At 45.5% G+C, this 17,200-nt stretch overlaps 3 protein-coding genes and 1 non-coding gene across 4 annotated transcripts; 2 read left to right on the forward strand and 2 right to left on the reverse strand.

The window, feature by feature from the left end:
- The first annotated feature begins 1,095 nt into the window (after positions 1-1,095).
- LOC136478105 (outer envelope protein 64, mitochondrial) lies at positions 1,096-10,883 on the forward strand. Its single transcript, XM_066476439.1, has 13 exons — positions 1,096-1,718; positions 1,799-1,951; positions 3,875-3,999; positions 4,737-4,862; positions 5,339-5,521; positions 5,613-5,757; positions 6,415-6,583; positions 8,300-8,434; positions 8,525-8,728; positions 9,589-9,716; positions 9,802-9,853; positions 10,029-10,098; positions 10,663-10,883. The coding sequence occupies exons 1-13, from the start codon at positions 1,447-1,449 to the stop codon at positions 10,743-10,745; spliced, it is 1,845 nt and encodes a 614-aa protein (XP_066332536.1). The 5' UTR covers positions 1,096-1,446; the 3' UTR covers positions 10,746-10,883.
- Positions 3,450-3,531, reverse strand: TRNAS-AGA (transfer RNA serine (anticodon AGA)). The gene has a single exon. It is a non-coding gene; the product is annotated as a tRNA-Ser (tRNA).
- A 752-nt stretch (positions 10,884-11,635) lies between the features above and the next one.
- LOC136478108 (uncharacterized) lies at positions 11,636-13,594 on the forward strand. Its single transcript, XM_066476440.1, has 2 exons — positions 11,636-12,589; positions 13,064-13,594. The coding sequence occupies exons 1-2, from the start codon at positions 11,782-11,784 to the stop codon at positions 13,405-13,407; spliced, it is 1,152 nt and encodes a 383-aa protein (XP_066332537.1). The 5' UTR covers positions 11,636-11,781; the 3' UTR covers positions 13,408-13,594.
- An 863-nt stretch (positions 13,595-14,457) lies between these two features.
- On the reverse strand, positions 14,458-16,560 carry LOC136478111 (5'-adenylylsulfate reductase-like 3). Its single transcript, XM_066476443.1, has 4 exons — positions 16,185-16,560; positions 15,588-15,775; positions 15,374-15,498; positions 14,458-15,128 (listed from the first exon to the last, which is right to left on the reverse strand). The coding sequence occupies exons 1-4, from the start codon at positions 16,392-16,394 to the stop codon at positions 14,668-14,670; spliced, it is 984 nt and encodes a 327-aa protein (XP_066332540.1). The 5' UTR covers positions 16,395-16,560; the 3' UTR covers positions 14,458-14,667.
- Positions 16,561-17,200: the final 640 nt, after the last annotated feature.

Here is a 17,200-nt window from a genome sequence, read left to right on the forward strand (position 1 = left end):
TAGAGACACGCGGGAGGGGGGAGGGGGGCTTACCGTATGGGAGTTTTAATGGCCCCTACAATACTATAGGGGGAGATATCGACGCCTACAATACTGTTTGTGTCAGGATGGCTGCAGAGTACTGTTTCGTGCAGGGTATGGTCCCTGATACAATGGTTTTAACTTGTGAGCCTTGCCTTGTCTTTCTCCGCATGTCTTCTGGTTCCTACCGAACGGGGCGCCCCCGGTCGGATGGCTCCAGTCGGCTCTGAGTGCGCCGGTCGGAGAAGAACGGTGAGCAGGGTTCCCACGAGCCCCAGTCGCGGGGTCAGAGTAGGAAGCAGCGTTTTGGGCCAGGCCTTTCGATTGGAGAGACCGCTCGGAGACGGCTGGTGCCCGAAGCGAGTGCTCCGGTCGGAGAAGTGGACCGAAGAAGTTGACAAGCGGGTGCTTGTTCTTTTGGGTAGACGTTCCGGTCGGCGACCGGACTGCCCTTCCGGCCCGTTGTGTTCTAGACTCTTGGGCTAGCCCATGAACTACATGTTGTTTTCCTGGGCCGAGCCTGGGCGTGGAAGCCGGTCCCCGAGGGACCCCGGGTTTATGAACTCGACAAATACTGTCCTTTGTATGAGATGAATTTCTTGTAATACCATCTTTTCTAACTTTACTGAAATATAATATAGGAAAACTGCATTGAGAGTGCTGCCCTTTTATTGGGTATTGGCTTATAGATTTTTTTTACTTGTTATGGTATAGAAGAGATGAGTATATATTTCAATAGTTTAAGGTGTTTGCTTAAGGTGATTGATGGTTCCCTTATGGAGACGGTTGAAGAAAAGCCAAGAAATCTGATGAAATGCTGCAATCACGTAAAGAAATAACACTCACAGGCTAATATGCATGATTAAACTTAAAATTACTGTGATATTTTTTCCCCGTTGCAACACAAAAACATGTAATTGTTAGGCATCCCGCATAGATTGAACGGGATTCTGCAAAAACGGGAGGGAACCCTCCTCTTCCATTTGGTCCCGCAAACACAAAAAATGGACTGGACAAAATATAAAGCGAAACTGGACGGGACAAAAATTTTCCCGACCATTTTCATCGAGTATGGTGGATAGCCAAATCGGCCCATCATTCGTTCTTTGTTCGTATATTGCTGGGCCTGAAAATCCAACTCAGCCCAAGACAAGTTCACCGGTCCGGATTCCCGGAACAAACCGCTCTTTTGACCGTCTGTCCGTCTCCCTCGACATGTCAAACAAGTCAAATACTGCAAAGCCTCCAAGTCACTGACACTGGGCCCCACAGCAATCAACATCGCCCGCAAGAAACGCGCAAAAAATCAAAAGACGGGCCTACTACTTTTCTTTCTTCTTCCCCACTCCGCCCCCGCGGCTGCTTCTCGAGCGCTCTCCAAAACCCTCCTTAAACCCTAGCTTCCGTACGCCTCCGAGGCCCCACATGGCCTCCTCGCCGCAATCGGGCGTCGCCGGAGGCGGCGGGACGATTGCTTCCAATCCCCGCGTCTGGATTGTCGCGGGCATCGCCGTCGCGGGCGTCATCGTCCTCGCGGAGGTCGCGCGCCGCCGCCGTCGGTGGCTGCGGGGCATGTCCGGCACGCCACCCGACGCTGGATCCTTCTGCGACCGCTTCGAGCTCCACCCTCCGCCGCAGCCGCCGCCTCCCGCTGCTCGCCACCTTCTCTCGGGCCTGACGTTCGCCGCTAGTGACAAGTGAGTCCTGGAAGCTTCCTGCTCTGCTTGTCTGTTCTGAGCGATCCTGAGTTGCCATCCATGTATTTGCCGTGTTTTAGCTTCGAGATCGAGGGCTATGTAGCCGGGTTTGGGAACCCAGACTGGAAGAACACTCATGAGGCGGCGAGACACACAGCAGTGGCTGTCACAATGCTGCGGAAACAGGGGGCCACCTGCGTTGGAAGGACAATCATGGATGAACTCGGCTTTGGGTTTGTTTCTTTTGTTGCTTCGAATTGATTTCATTTGAAATGGTAGTTACTGTTGTGACTTATTGGCATCATCATCGGTACTCACTTGATTTTAGACAGCTCCAGGATGTAAAGCTTAATGATGCATATAGATGTAATAGGAAAGGTCAAAATGGTTAAATATAACACCTTAAATATGAAATATATCTCTGCAATTCATTTTTTTTTCATGCAACCATTATGATCTACATTGCTTGGACATGGAAAATATCACAACAATACAATTTTCGCATTGAAATGGTGTCCAAAAAGTGCCTTCTGGAGTAATTGCTGCCAGTCTCAGTGGGAGTTTCATGTGAGTTTCTTTTGCATTAAATAGGTTGCCACATTGACATTTGTTGATGACATGACAGTGTATTTAAGAAGAGAGAAGACGACAACAACAACAACATAGCCTTTCAGTCCCAAGCAAGTTGGGGTAGGCTAGAGTTGAAACCCACCAAGAGCCCCAGGTCACGGTTCAGGCACTTCAATGGCTGCTTTCCAAGTACTCCTATTCAAACATAGATCTCTAGTATATCCCAAGCTTTCAAATATCTTTTTATTGCCTCCTCCTATGTCAATTTCGGTCTTTCTCTACCTCTCCTCATATTATTAGTTTGGCTTAGGACTCCACAATGCACTGGTGCCTCTAGAGGTCTTCTTTGGACATGGCCAAACCACCTCAACCGATGTTGGACACTCTAGGCGATCACGTATATCATCGTTCCGAACTCGGTCCATTCTTGTGTGACCGCAAATCCATCGTAACATACTCATTTCTGCAACACTCAGTTGTTGAACATGTCTAATCTTTGTAGGCCAACATTCTGCTCCATACAACATAGCCGGTCTAATCGCCGTTCTATAGAACTTGTCTTTTAGCTTTTGTGGTACCCTCTTGTCACAGAGAATGCCAGAAGCTTGTCACCACTTGATCCACCCTGCTTTGATTCTATGGCTAACGTCCGCATCAATATCTCCATCCCTCTGTAGCATCGATCCCAGATACCGAAAGGTATCCTTCTTAGGCACTACTTGACCTTCCAAACTCACATCTTCCTCCTCCTGTACAACTCCGCCAAAGTCGCATCTCATGTATTCGGTTTTAGTTCTGCTCAATCTAAAACCTTTAGACTCAAGGGTCTGCTGCCATAACTCTAGTTTCCTATTTACTCCCACCTGACTTTCGTCTATTAACACTACATCATCAGCGAACAACATGCACCAAGGGATATCCCCTTGTATGTTAATGGTAATCTCATCCATTACCAAGGCAAAGAGATACGAGCTTAAGACTGACCCTTGATGAAGTCCAATTTTAATCGGGAAGTAATCTGTGTTACCATCGTTTGTTCGAACACTAGTCACAACATTGTTGTACATGTCCTTGATGAGGGTCACATACTTTGATGGGACTTTATGTTTGTCCAAAGACCACCACATAACATTTCTTGGTATCTTGTCATAAGCCTTCAAACGTGGTCGGCAGGATTCGAACCTGCGCGGGCAAAGCCCACATGATTTCTAGTCATGCCCGATAACCACTCCGGCATGACCACTTAAGAAGAGAGAAGAAATGAGATGAAACTCTCTTGACATGATTCTCTACGAGTCATGAAACTAAATGCCTATGAAACTATAGAATGAAACTTTCCATTGAGAGTGGGTGTTTCATCCAAGTTTCATTTCATTCTATATTACATGGCAGTCTTGGAAACAACGGCATGAAACTATCCACTGAGACTGGCCTAAGTTTTACATATTCTTATGTGACCAGACCTTAAACCTTAACAATAACATGGCTATTTGCACAAAACATCAATAATAAATTAATATTTTTGTTGGCAAAACCCCCTTTACTGTTTACATGCTTATCGTAAATTCATTTATCATGTTTTTCAGTGTCACTGGAGAAAATTTGCACCATGGAACACCAGCCAACCCTGTTTCTCCTTCACTTGTCCCTGGTGGATCATGCAGTGGCTCTGCTGTGGCAGTTGCTGCACAACTTGTTGACTTTTCTATTGGTATTTCAGAAAGATTTCTACCCACTTCTTCTGATTATAAACCCCCACTTGTCCATGTAAATGGAACATTTTCTGTTATTTTCTGCTGCATCATGAAGATAATGCTGTCTGTGTGTAATAGTATTTTTTTTTTACTATACCTTTCCTAATATTACTATACATGTGTTTCTTCTACACAGTTAGGTTTAGTATTTCGCTTTTGCAATTTTATTTATACATGTGTTTCTTCTTTTTGGAAATGAACCAAAATGAAATGTTTAGCCTCACGCTAGGATTTGTAGATGACTAACAGTTATCTGTTTGTGGAACATTATCTACCCATGTAGAGGCAATGGCTGCAATTACAATATTAATTAATTTTTAACCTTGCTAGTTTGGTCTGGTTTGGATGCATGTCACAGTGACACAACATTTTGTTGGTACAGTATATGATCCTGAATAGTTGGTTATGCCCTTAGTTTGTTTTCATTGAGTCTTCTCTGAAAATTTTCCTTCTTTCTAATGGTATATCATCAAGAACATATGTTGGAGAAGTCATTCCGCCTTGTCTACTACTGTAATATATTCACACTTCTCTTTTACGATGCACAATATTGTAATACAAAGTTCAACCCATACTCATTTTGTTTGTATACAAATCCTTGATCCGAGCTAAGCTCAGTTCTTATGTCTTGCTCTTCCACTTCTCCATGTTCTTTTACCTATTCCTGACCTGTTAACCTCTGAAATTCTTGTAGGCACTGATACAATTGGCGATGTAAGAATCCCAGCTTCTTTCTGTGGTTTACTTTGTTTTAGGCCTTCCTATGGTGTTATATCTACTCTTGGGACCATAGCAAATTCACAAAGTCTAGACACAATCGGTATTTTCTTGCCTTCCTCAATATTTTCTTTTCTTATATTTATTAGTTACTTTGACATGAATTTTCATGTCTTCTATGACACAAGTTGAATACCTTTTTTGCGAGCATGTAGTTATACCATGTGTACAAGGATTGTAAATGATACTAAATTTACTTTTAATTTAAGTATGAAAAAATGTAAGAATGTGTAACTCGTCACAATACATATGTTACATAATATCCGATGAACAAAGTTTTCTGGAGCGTAAGTAACTAATGGTGAATATTATCTAATCAAGTAATTTATATGTTGAGAGTCTAATTAAGACTTCTGATTCAGCCCTGTCTTTATTCTTTACAGAATATCACTGTGTATATTAGAACACCATTATCTCAGTCCTCAGAAAACCAGTTATCGATGTCAGTGTCAAATGACAGTATAGTTAGATTTTATAAAAGATTGTTTATTATTTCTCTTGATTTCTGTACCTTGTTAGGATGGTTTGCACGGGATCCATGTATTCTGCACCGTGTTGGAGAAGTTCTTTTACCAGCTGCTGCAGGTGGACTTAAGCAATCAAGGCAAATTGTTTTTGCCGATGATTGCTTTCAGCTGCTAAAGGTCTCTAATCAGAAAACTGTGCATGCCATAAAAAATGCTGTCCAGGCATTACGTGGATGTAAGTCATAGTGATGTGTCTTTTTCTTTAATTCATATGTTTGTTACTTCACTGAGCTAGATATGCCACAAATTAATCCCATATCTTGCAGATCAACCACCTAAACACATCAATATTGGCCAATATATTTGTTCCAATGTACCTAGCCTGAAGGAGTTTTGCGAACCAGCTACAAAGTTACAAGAAGGAACATCAGCCTTGAAAGCAATCTCCGCAGTGATGTTGTTATTGCAGAGGTTTGTTTGCAGTAATCATTTGCTCCTGTTTAGACAGTTTTGCTCGGGGGAATGGAGTGGGTGGGTGGTTGGAATTTCAAAAATAAATACACAAGGATAGCCGACTAGGTAGTAAAGACCTTGAAAACCTAAAATCTTCATCTATTAATACCAGAGATGATGGATTTTGTTATGAGTTAGTCAAAATGTGCTCTGATCATGCCACTAGGTCTTTATGAGTGAACCATCACTGGCTGGTTGGGGCGCCATTTCATCAGGTAGTTAAAGTTTACCTTATGCATGGACTGATGGACTTTATTAATGATGCACTTGTACTTTGTGAACTCTTGGATGTCTGGCTTTCTGAGTTGGAACCCTGCCCTTCCTGTGATTGATTAGCATGATTAACAGCAAACTTTTCTATGCTGTTGGGAAGATTAATTTTTTTTTCATCTTGCATAGCTTGCGCTACATGCCACTTTCCAAGCAGCTAAATTCTTGTGTTTTTTATAAAAGTATAGATATTGTTCAATAGTTTAATGCTAGGAAAATCATTGTTTGCTGCGCAGTTGCTATTATTTCGGATCTGTATTTATTTTATTTTATTGCTTTGTAGTTTCTATAATTCAACATGAATCAACAATTACTTTGGGACTTACATGTCAATAATTTTTTCAGATATGAGTTTAAAGCAAACCACGAGGAGTGGGTTAACACTGTTAAACCTAAGCTTGGCCTTGATATCTCTACTCGTGTACTACAAGCTGTGAATTTTGCACATGAAAACATCAAATCTTTATACGCAATAAGAAATGAATTGCGGGCTGCACTCAAGAATCTTCTAAAGGTAGCCTTTCACAAAACCCTTCTCTTAATCACGCTTTTTAACAACAGATACTCCCTGTTTGCCTTTTACTGGCACCTTTTCTAGAAACTTCATGCTGCTGTAACTAATGAATAAGGCAGTGAGTGGCGGAAGTCTGCTTCCTGCAAGACTAGGGACACCAAAGTGTTTGAACCACACATATCGGGTACTTATGGCAACAATCCAATACCGGTTGCTTGGTACAATAGGCTATTGGCATACATCGGGGGCACTTGATTAAATTGTTGTTGATCTCTCCAATATGACTTTCTTAGAATCCAGTCTTTCTGCATTCTCATGACAGTACCATACTTTTTGGCCTTTGGACAAACTGCAATGTGCAAGTACCAACAGAGCATGGCAACATCCAGATAAAATTCATTAGCAGAAACAGGAAGGGAAATTCTTAATAAGATGACAATGTCTTGGTCCTCTTCATTGTGTAATTACAGTACAAGATGCAATGCAAGTAGAATCAGATTTCATTGTGTGCAATGATTCAAAGAAATTGAATCAGACAATGGTAGGGAATGCATTTTCGAGAGAAAAAAGGGAATTTGGGGGCAGCAACCTGATTGGGGTGGACTGATGCAGTTATTCCCTATGGGATGCTCACTTGCTTGCGCCTTGCTATCGCCCGCTGCTCCTGCAGTCCTGTCTGGCTGCCCCAGTGTGCCTCCTGGTGCCTGGTGGGGATTGCCCTGCGATCTGCCTGTGTCGGCGCCTAGCATGCTGCAGAGTGCAGACCTGCAGTGCCAGTCTCTATAGGCTGTTGCAGTGCTGCTCTCCATGTAATATGCTCCTGTTCCTCTCGTGGCTCCGCCTCCATGCTGTGCGTGTGTCATGCTACAAGGACGCACGCCTTCAACTTCACGCTCTTCAGAAGTGTGGCCCTCCCTGTGCTGATGCGCCTGGTGGGGACAGCAGCTGCGGCTGCAGCGCGACTTGCACAGGTGCAGCTTGTCTGGGTGTGCCTCTCGGGATTGGGTACTGCAGGATCTGAGTCGTCAGTCATAGGGTTGTGTAGTAGCTTAGCTAGGGTTTGCTGGTGTGAAGGGAGGGGGCAAGAAAGAGATGCTGAGAGGGAGACGCACGGGGTAGGGTGAGCAAGAGATGCCGACTGGGAGATGCATGGGGCGGAGTGAGGCGAGGCATGGCCGGGGTGTCAAGGCCTCAAGGGATTGTGAGCGAGCTAGATAGGGCGATAGCTGGTGGCTGCTGGGACTGCTACAGTGCTACCACCAATCACTGCTTGGCCTGCTCCTGCAGATGGAGAAGGGCATCCTACAGCAGCATATAGGGCCATAGAAATACAATGGGACTATTTGGATTTTTTGAGCCATGCCTCGGGTGACAACCCAGTGGCTCTAGGCCCATGCCGCCCATCTCACCTCGTTAAGACAAACAAAGTGTCTTAATTAACACGTAAAATTTTGATTCTATGAAAAAGGAACTGATAATGGATCCTACATTTATCATTTGTTATAGTAGACCCAGAAGAAATGATAAAAATGTGTGCATGTGTTATTTTTTTATCAATTCCTTTAAGTGACCATATTGATCACTTGAGAATTCCTTCATATTGCGGCATGTGCTAATTTATGATAAATCTTGTCAAAAAGTTCATTATTAGATTGAGTGAAGGGTTTGTCCTGATATCTTTGCTTTTAACTCTTCGTTTCGTGTGATGCTATCTAGGATACTGGAATTTTAGTTCTACCAACCACAGCTGGATATCCTCTAAAGAGAAACTCTAAAGAAAGACTATCATCTGGATTTGAGGATAGAATGTACAAATTTGTAGGCATTGCTGCACTTTCTGGCTGTTGCGAGGTAAAGCAGTATCTCTATGTAATTTCATTATCTTATTTTATTCCTCTTGAGAATATTATAAATACTATGTAAGAATCCTCACTTTTGCAGGTTACTATTCCCATGGAAAATCTGGATCATCATGTATCTCTTTCATTTGTAGCAGCACATGGATCAGACAAGTTTCTTCTTCGTACTATCTTGGATACATATTCTCTCATCCAGGACCAACTAGTTTTGGCATCCAAGTTGGAAACTGCACCAGTAACCAATGTTGATGTTGATGTCAATGCATCAGAGCTTCTGAAAGAAAAGGTCTGTTTAGCAAACAATCTCCCTCTTCTCTTTTTTTTATGCGAACAATCTGTTTGACTCTTGATTTTTTGCTTGGAGAGAGTAGTATTATGGAATTGAAAGATGGGTTGCATGAGTTAGATTAGTCCTGAAAAGACCTTTAACACCCTTCGTCCAGCTCCCATCTTAAAATTGATCAGTACCCTTTCTTGATACCAGTCTTTCTACTAGAAGATGTCATCACATTCTCTCTAGTCCTAAAAAATCATGGGTCCTTAATTAGTATTTTAGGAAACATGGTATGACCTTGTTTCCTAGTCTAGACTTCAGAAAGTTTTTTTTCGGGTAGAGTGTGGGTATGATACTGATAAACTATTTCTTTGCATGTGTAATTGTATATAGTTGGTCTTGTCTGAATCTGTATCGTAGGGCAACTTGGGGCCTGCTTGGTTCCTTCGCCGAGCACTGTTACACCTTGCCGAGCGAGGATAGCGAGTGAGTGTGGGCGTATGGTTCTTTTGCCTGGATGCTTTGTAGACCGTGCGAGCAAGATTTGGCTTGCTCCCGTGGGAGAGCCAAATCGGCTCGCCTGGCCGAACAAGCTCCTCGTTGCTTGTGGCGATGCAGCGAGGCGAGGCGAGCTATGCCCAGAACCAAGCAGCCACTTGATCTTTGTTCTCAGCATTAAATTTACTAGATAAAAAGTATGAACACATACTGAACCAAAATTATGAACATGCGGATGGTTACTGTCTTATGAAGTGGTTGTGGTACACGAAAGTTATTCGAGTTTTTGCTGCCACCAACTTAAAGCAACCGAGTTCATTTCTTCAGCTTATGTTGTTCATTTCAAACTAAATCAGTCTGTGCTCCCTTGACAGGGAAATAGCGCTTTCAAAAGAAGACAGTGGAGCAAGGCAATTGAGTTTTACTCAGAGGCCATCAGTTTGAGTGACACAAATGCAACATATTACTGCAACAGAGCAGCAGCTTATCTGGAACTGGGCCGGTATACTTTATACCAGCCATACTTTTCTGCTCAAAGTTTTTTCTGAAGTTAGTACACTAAATCTGGCATATTTTATCTTATGTAGTTTTAAGCAGGCCGAAGCAGATTGTGATCGGGCCTTACTGTTGGATAGAAAGGTAAGAGATTTTTGTAGATGCAATATTCCCATGCTGTTATGGGTGACATTTCTGTAGCATTGTCGACCATAAGAGAGGAGTTTCTTAAGGTTTATTGGATAGTTCTGGATGATTCTGATACCGTGCTGTTATGGCAACATCAAATGCTTACTGTGAATTTCATTTGTTGCTTCAGAATGTTAAAGCTTATCTACGGCGTGGTTGTGCAAGGGAAGTAACTTTGAATTACAAAGAAGCACTTCAAGGTGGGGCAGTTTTTCTGTCATTGCATTAATTCTTAGCAGCTTATAGTAAAACACTAAAGTTGACATTTTATTATGCTGATTGTCAGCAAGTTGCACCCAGCAGATGTTTTTGGTTGATCGTGCGTACTTTTTTTTTAGAATTTTGTGTGCTGTACTTTCTGTCTCGTCACTCTTGGAGGATGGGTCTTAATTGATTTATATTATTTTATTGTTATGAAGAGTTTTGTGATTCTATTATGAATGAGACATTTTATTATGCTGATTGTCAGCAAGTTGCACCCAGCAGATGTTTTTTGGTTGAACGTGCATACTTTTTTTTAGAATTTTGTGTGCTGTACTTTCTTTCTCGTCACTCATGGAGGATGGGTCTTAATTGATTTATATTATTTTATTGTTATGAAGAGTTTTGTGATTCTATTATGAATGAGCTGTCAGAATCAAACTAGTTCCTGCATTGCTTGAAGCCATACTATCACAGTGTTATACTGTCTACTAAAATGCACTATGCACATAACCTTATGAAAAGAGCCTGCTTGCTCCTTGCATAATCTGTTGCACTTGCAGATTTCAGGCATGCTTTGGCTTTGGAACCACAGAACAAAACAGCCCTTGCAGCGGAGAGGAGGCTGCAGAAACTCCTGAAGTGAAATGGGGAGCAGGACCACCTCCGACTTGTAAATTTTTGGAAGACTCACCTGGTTGAAGGCAATTTTGATCGGCTGCTTGTAAAAGGAAGAAGTGTCCGTGCCATTTTCCGGATAAACTATCCAAGAGTCATTAAACTCTTCTCCCTTTGGGGTCATTCGAAATTTGTATCTCACGACGGTTGTGAGGGGATTTTGATATAATCCGACAGAAGAGGTCGTGTCACATCGAGTTATTTATAGGCCTGGCAGCTTCTTGCGACGAGAATTCGACCAATTTGTACTGTGAGATCTTCCCGGCGCTGTCCAGTATGGAAAGCGTCAATCTTGTATTATATGCACTGTAGACCTGAAGGTCGAGAACACACTTGTGAATTGTGAGCGCTTGGCAGTGCTGGAGTGCATGATTGTGCAGTGCAGTGTCTAGTTTTCGGGGCGCTGATCCTTTGCTCCTGCTTGGCCGGTGCCATCAATCACCAGTGCTTGCCGTTGGAGATCTGTAACACTAGTGCAAAGTTCTTTGCCCCCATTGAATTCACGTTCAGTTTCCTAACTATGAGGCTGTGACAAATATGTTGAAAAGTTGACCAGCTAAATAAAAAGAAGTTTGTACCTGTCTATTCTGTCGGCTTCATGTATTCGCCATTCGGGCAGAAATATCTATCCAGCGAAACCAATGCCAATGCTCCCCCACGTGAACGCAACTACGTAAAACATGACCACAGGTTAACAGCCTACATAAACACAGATTAACAGCCTAACAGGATGGGAAACAGCCTACATGACCACAGATTAACAGCCTAACAGGATGGGAACACCGTTAAAAAAAAAAGGATGTGAACACCACTAAATTCTACGAACACATCCCAACAATACACGTCGCCGACACGGTCCGCCAGTTTGTCGCCTCCTTGGCTCCTTCCTCCGTGCGCGAACGTTTCTTGCGCCGCGGCAACACTTGGCGCCTTGCATAGCTGCACTTCTCTTGCTTTCCTCCACGGACACGGACTAGCTCTCTCTCTTCCCCGCTCCCGCAGCAATGGAGACGCGGCAGCGCATGCAGCATCTCCGCACGCCGATGGACCCGCTGGCGTCCCTCGCGTCGAGCTTCGTCTCGGCCTTCTCGCCGCTGCTGTCGTCGTCGTCGCAGCAGCAGGGCTCCAAGTTCCTGCTCCTGCCGCTCCCCGTCGCGGCGGCGCGCGCGCTCACCGTGCTCCGCCGCCTCCTCCTTCTCGCCACGCAGGCCTTCATCTCCCTCTTCTTCATGCTCCTCTCCGCGCTCGCGCCCGCACCGCCGGCGCCGTCGCCGCCAGAGCTCGCGCCCACGCTGCCGCGCATGGAGCCAGGGTGCCCTGCGGGAGACACCTGCGTGGGGCGCGCGCTCGCGCACGTGCTTTCCGTGGCGTCCAGGCTCCCCGTGGCCTCCCGCAAGTACGAGCTGGTGCGCGGCCTCGCGGAGCGGCTGCTGGACGACAACGTGCGCGCGGGGGGCGCCCGCATCGGCGCCGTGAACCGGGCCGCGCTCGCGGGCGCGTTCGCGCGCACGCTGCGGCAGCTGGAGTCCGCCGCGGGAGGAGGGGAGTGGCCCGGGATGGAGCTGGCCGTGCGCGCGGTGCGGACGGGGATGCGGTGGTGGAGGCCCACCGCGGCGTCCTCGCTGGACGACGAGGGGTTTGGCGGGCCCGCGGCGGAGAAGCTGGCTGCCGAGCTGCTGTGGCTCGGGCAGAAGATGGCGGAGTGCGGCGCGGCGCGCGAGGCCGTCGTGCAGTTCGGCGCCGCGGAGAGGCTCGGGAGCCGCGCGCTCGTTGCCGAGCCCGAGCTCCAGGTCTCGCTGCTTCGCCTTGCCGGTACGTCAAAAACTCTTCATTTTTTTTGCCGAGCGCTGCGGAACTTTCTCTGATCCAAACCTTGCCAAGACCGCATAGAAAACACAGTAGTGCTGAATTCGTCAAAAAACTCGTGAATTCGTGACCGTTTCACGAGGGTGTGGAGAAAATTTGCCGGTACGCGTCAAAAACTCTTCACGCATGTCGTTTGTGGCGGGAGAAAATGCGATAGCCCATGGTGTGGCGGACGAGGGGCGAGGAGGAGACGACGTTTCCGTGGTCCCAAGGGCTGCAAAACATGGGGATGAACGAGGATACATGGGTTGAGCTGTCCCTAGCTAGTGCCGCTCTTTCACTCTTCGTGGTCGACCTAGGTGTCACCATGATACGTACAGTACCATCCATTAACCTGGCACGTTTTTGCTGTGCCTGCATTATGAAGCACCGAAGAAAACAGGAATTGGGCAATCGCTTACTCCATTAATTCATGCGCAGTGTTCTTGTTCAAGCACGCCAACTCGAGGGAATTCGAGCAGAGCGCGGGAGGGAAGGATGACAAGGCCGCGGTCGCCGAGCAGCGGATGGCGATGCTGCGGTCGTGGCTGCCGCTGCTGTGCCGCGGCAGCAATGGCACGGACGCACCGGTGCTGACGTGCCGGGAGCGGCCGGAGATGGTGGCCGTGCTGGAGGACCTGATCGACAAGCTTAGCTGGGAGCAGCGGGAGGAGGTCCTCTCGCTCTGGCTGCACCACTTCGCCGCCTGCCCCGACACCGACTGGCCCAACCTCGAGAGCTGCTACACACGATGGTACGCCGAGTCGCGCAGGATGCTCGCGTAACGCATTAACTGAAGAATGCAAATCTTGTACGATACTCCATGTAAATATGTACAGCAATATTGTAGTATCTGAATTTGTACCTATGCAGTATAGCAATTAGCAAAACGGGAGTTCTCATTGAAGAATGCAAATCTTGTACGATACTCCATGTAAATATGTAATATATTGTAGTATCTGAATTTGTACCTATGCAGTATAGCAATTAGCAAAACGGGAGTTCTCATTGACATCAGACCTAGTGCAATCTGTACTTTATTTGCTCCTGATTTACATACGACGCCAGACGGGTAAAAAAGAAACAGCGCTATCTAAGAAGCTCCTTAGAACAAATAGAGCTGTTTTCCCAAATGATTCATTAAAACAGCTTCAACTTCATCAATAGAATTGCTTGTGGAGCAGATTATAAGAAGCTCCTTAGAACATGTAGAGCTGTTTTCCTCAATGATTGGGGCCTATTTGGCACAGCTCATATATAACACCTTCATAAGCTGTTGTCAGTTTTTTTTTTTTTTTTGAAATACACATTTCCAAAATAGCTTAATGGGTGAAGCTATTTTTCTCCTCCTCCCACATAGTCATGAGTTGGGATGAAGCTAAAAAATAGCTTATCCCAGCTCTCTCCCTTATTTCTCTCTCTCATCCATACATGAAGCTGTTTTGAACAATTTTTCCAGAACAACTCAGCTTCACCTAGAAAGTTGCTCATGAAGCTGTTTTGAAAAACAGCTTTACCAGTAAAGTTGAGCTGTGCCAAACAGGACCTAAAACAGCTTCAACTTCACCAATAGAATTGCTCGTGGAGCTGATTAGCTGAAGCCAAAAAAAAAAAGAATGACTTCACTAGCTAAGTAGATGTCCAGGGGCAACACTGAATTGCTAATTTCCATGCCATACCAACGAGGGCATCAGATTCAGGGGCAACACTGAATTGCTAATTTCCATGCCACACCAAGGAGGGCGTGACAATAGAAAGTGACAACTCCTGTTGTGATGCCCCCCAAGGCCCCAAAACGCAGAAACATACAGTACATATTTCAGAACACAAGACACTGCTCAATACACCAGAAACTTTATTCCTCCAAAGAATTGGGCTGTAACAACTGAAAATAAGGCGTGAAATCATGGATGTATTTATTCTAAGGAGGAGGATACGAAGAGTAATACAGCCATTACAACAGATTCTGGGTGTTCATCATATCCTGATTGATCTACTGTACTGTACATATATGATATATCCCTGCGGACAAAAAAGGTTACACTTCATCTTAGCTCACTTGTAGAGTTTGTCCTTCCAATCGCACTTGGTTCTCCAATCGAAACAGATGCTAATGATTTGGAAGCCCAAGCAGTTGCGTTCATTGCCCCCTCCTGCAAATTTCCTCGCTTTGAACTTGAAGGGTATAGCCTATGAAACTTCTGTCTTGCTTGCTCAAGGTAGGTGAGGAAATATTCATGTGCCCCCATCAAGTTTGCAAACAGATTATGCCTCCTCCATGCCCATCTAGCAAAGGAATCTATCTTTGGAAAAATACGATACAGCAACCTCAAAATAACAAATGCGGTCGCCAATGCTAGATAAGTATCCTGCTGAAGTATTTTCTCTGGTGACCGAGCCCACCAGAATGGGCAATTTTCATGTTCGGCGTCCTTTTTATCCTCAATATCATCCAAGGGATGTACCATGGCCTCCCCTGCAGTTGACTTCACAGAAGCATTGATACCTTCACCACATAAATTTACCATTTGTAAATGACTTAAGCATAGTAAGCACCAAGAACAAGGTTAAAATTTCAGGAAAAGAGAAACCCCAAGCAAGCTGGGAAAAGCCAAGCTCACAATCCTACATGGATTAGTTGTTAAACGTGCAAAGCAACAAATATGACTTATAACAATCATGCTACTAAAAGTCTAAAACCATCCCAATAAAAGAGAACAAGAGTCGTTCAATAAGGAAAAGGTAACACACCTGAGACATCAGTGTAGAAAGCTGCAAGTGATTTAACAGTCCTTGGTCCATGATACCGTACTCTCATGGTTGAATTCAAGAGAAAGAGTGTTGGGAAACCATGAATGCCGTATCTCGAAATTATGCTGCAGTTCCAGATTCAGATTAGTATTCCACCAAAAATAGATGTATTGCAATAAGAAATAATTTTTCTTTACACCATACGAGGACAAACCTTGGCCTAATTGCAGATTCCTCAAATGCAAAATGTCGAATAGTTGGGAATAAGGAAGCCAGTGTCTCAAAATTTGGTTTGCATTCTTGTGAGAATGGGCACCACGAGGCATAGAAAAGTACAGCAATATAGTCATCCTTGTTTGCATGAAGAAGATTAACTGCCCTTGCCAACGTGACCTCATCTCCCTGAAAGGATAAAATCAGTCAGATACAAATTTTACAACTACAACTGGTGGAAAATCCTTATGCTCAGCAGCTCAGGTGGGAGAAAATCGAAAATATATAGGAATAGTGTTTTTTTTTTATTTGCTTTGACATAACATAAGCAATATATAGCTGTTAAAAGTCTAAACCAATGAACAGAAGCAATTATTTACGCATAACCTGAGAACCACCAAGAACATAATACTCGTACTACTAGTTACTTCGCAACCCCAACCCCAACTTTTCATGCTAAACAATTCGCATCACAAATTATTTGCTAGTTTTCACTCCAACACAATTATATGGTACCTCTCAGTATGGTAATGAAACGAACAAATTCGCATACATACATTTTTTTTGCTATTTTATCACAACGCTGAAAATATCTCACCTCGATGACGCCGACCGGCTCGCCAAGGCGGCGATCCAGCGACGAGCACGTGTCGGGAGTCCCAAGGACGGATTCCACGATAGTAGGCACCGGGCACGCATCGTGGGGCGGGGATGCGGCGGCGTTGGTGGCGGCGGAGGCGGAGGTACCAACGCCGGCCAGGAGAAAGGGGAGGAGCAGCGCTGTCCAACACGGCAGCCGCCGCGCCATGGGGCCGCAGCGGGTAAAGGCCTAGAAGAGGGGGGCCGCTCGGCCCTAGATCTGGGCACCTCGAGGCGCGGCGGTGGCGGCGGTTCGCAGGTCTGCGCTCACCGCCGGGAGGGCGCTGCCGCGGCGGGCGCGACGGTGGGTGCGGGGGTGGGTTCGATGAGGCCTGCGTCGTTGGGGGTCGCTTTATCGGGTTCGGGTCCTAGACAACCGTCCGATCGTGATCGGATGGCGCAGGGCCGCTCGCCAGCCAGTCTGGACCTCGGGGGCGCGCCGGTCGTCTTCGGGCATGACGTGCGGGACCCGGAACGCGATGACGCGGCGTGGGCCCCACCTGCAGCAGGGGAGGAGACTGTACAAGATCGCGACGCGGCGCGTGTATGACGTATGGGCCCGTATGTATGTCGGCCCGTGTATGACATGTGGGCGTACCTGTCAGGGGTGTCAGTCGCGGCCTGCGGGCGTGGGGGTGGGGGTGGGGCGCGCGCGGCCTTGGAGTTTGGGCTCCGCCGGCGGGTCTCCCACGGCTGCCGTGGAGAATCTGATTTTGGCACGTTTAGTTCCTTGCAAAGTTGGCGCCGACTGAATTCTGGATACACTGTAGCGCACTGTAGCGTTTTGTTTTTATTTGGTAATAATTGTCCAATCGTTGACTAATTAGGCTCAAAACGTTCGCCTCGTAAAGTACAATCAAACTGTGTAATTAGTTTTTTATTTCGTCAACATTTAGTACTCCATGCATGTATCGTAAGTTTGATGTGACGGAGAATCTTCTTTTTACATAGTGCCAAAATTTGGAATCGGTGAAA

Source organism: Miscanthus floridulus, chromosome 8, assembly GCF_019320115.1.
Source record: "Miscanthus floridulus cultivar M001 chromosome 8, ASM1932011v1, whole genome shotgun sequence".
Classification (NCBI taxonomy): domain Eukaryota; kingdom Viridiplantae; phylum Streptophyta; class Magnoliopsida; order Poales; family Poaceae; genus Miscanthus; species Miscanthus floridulus.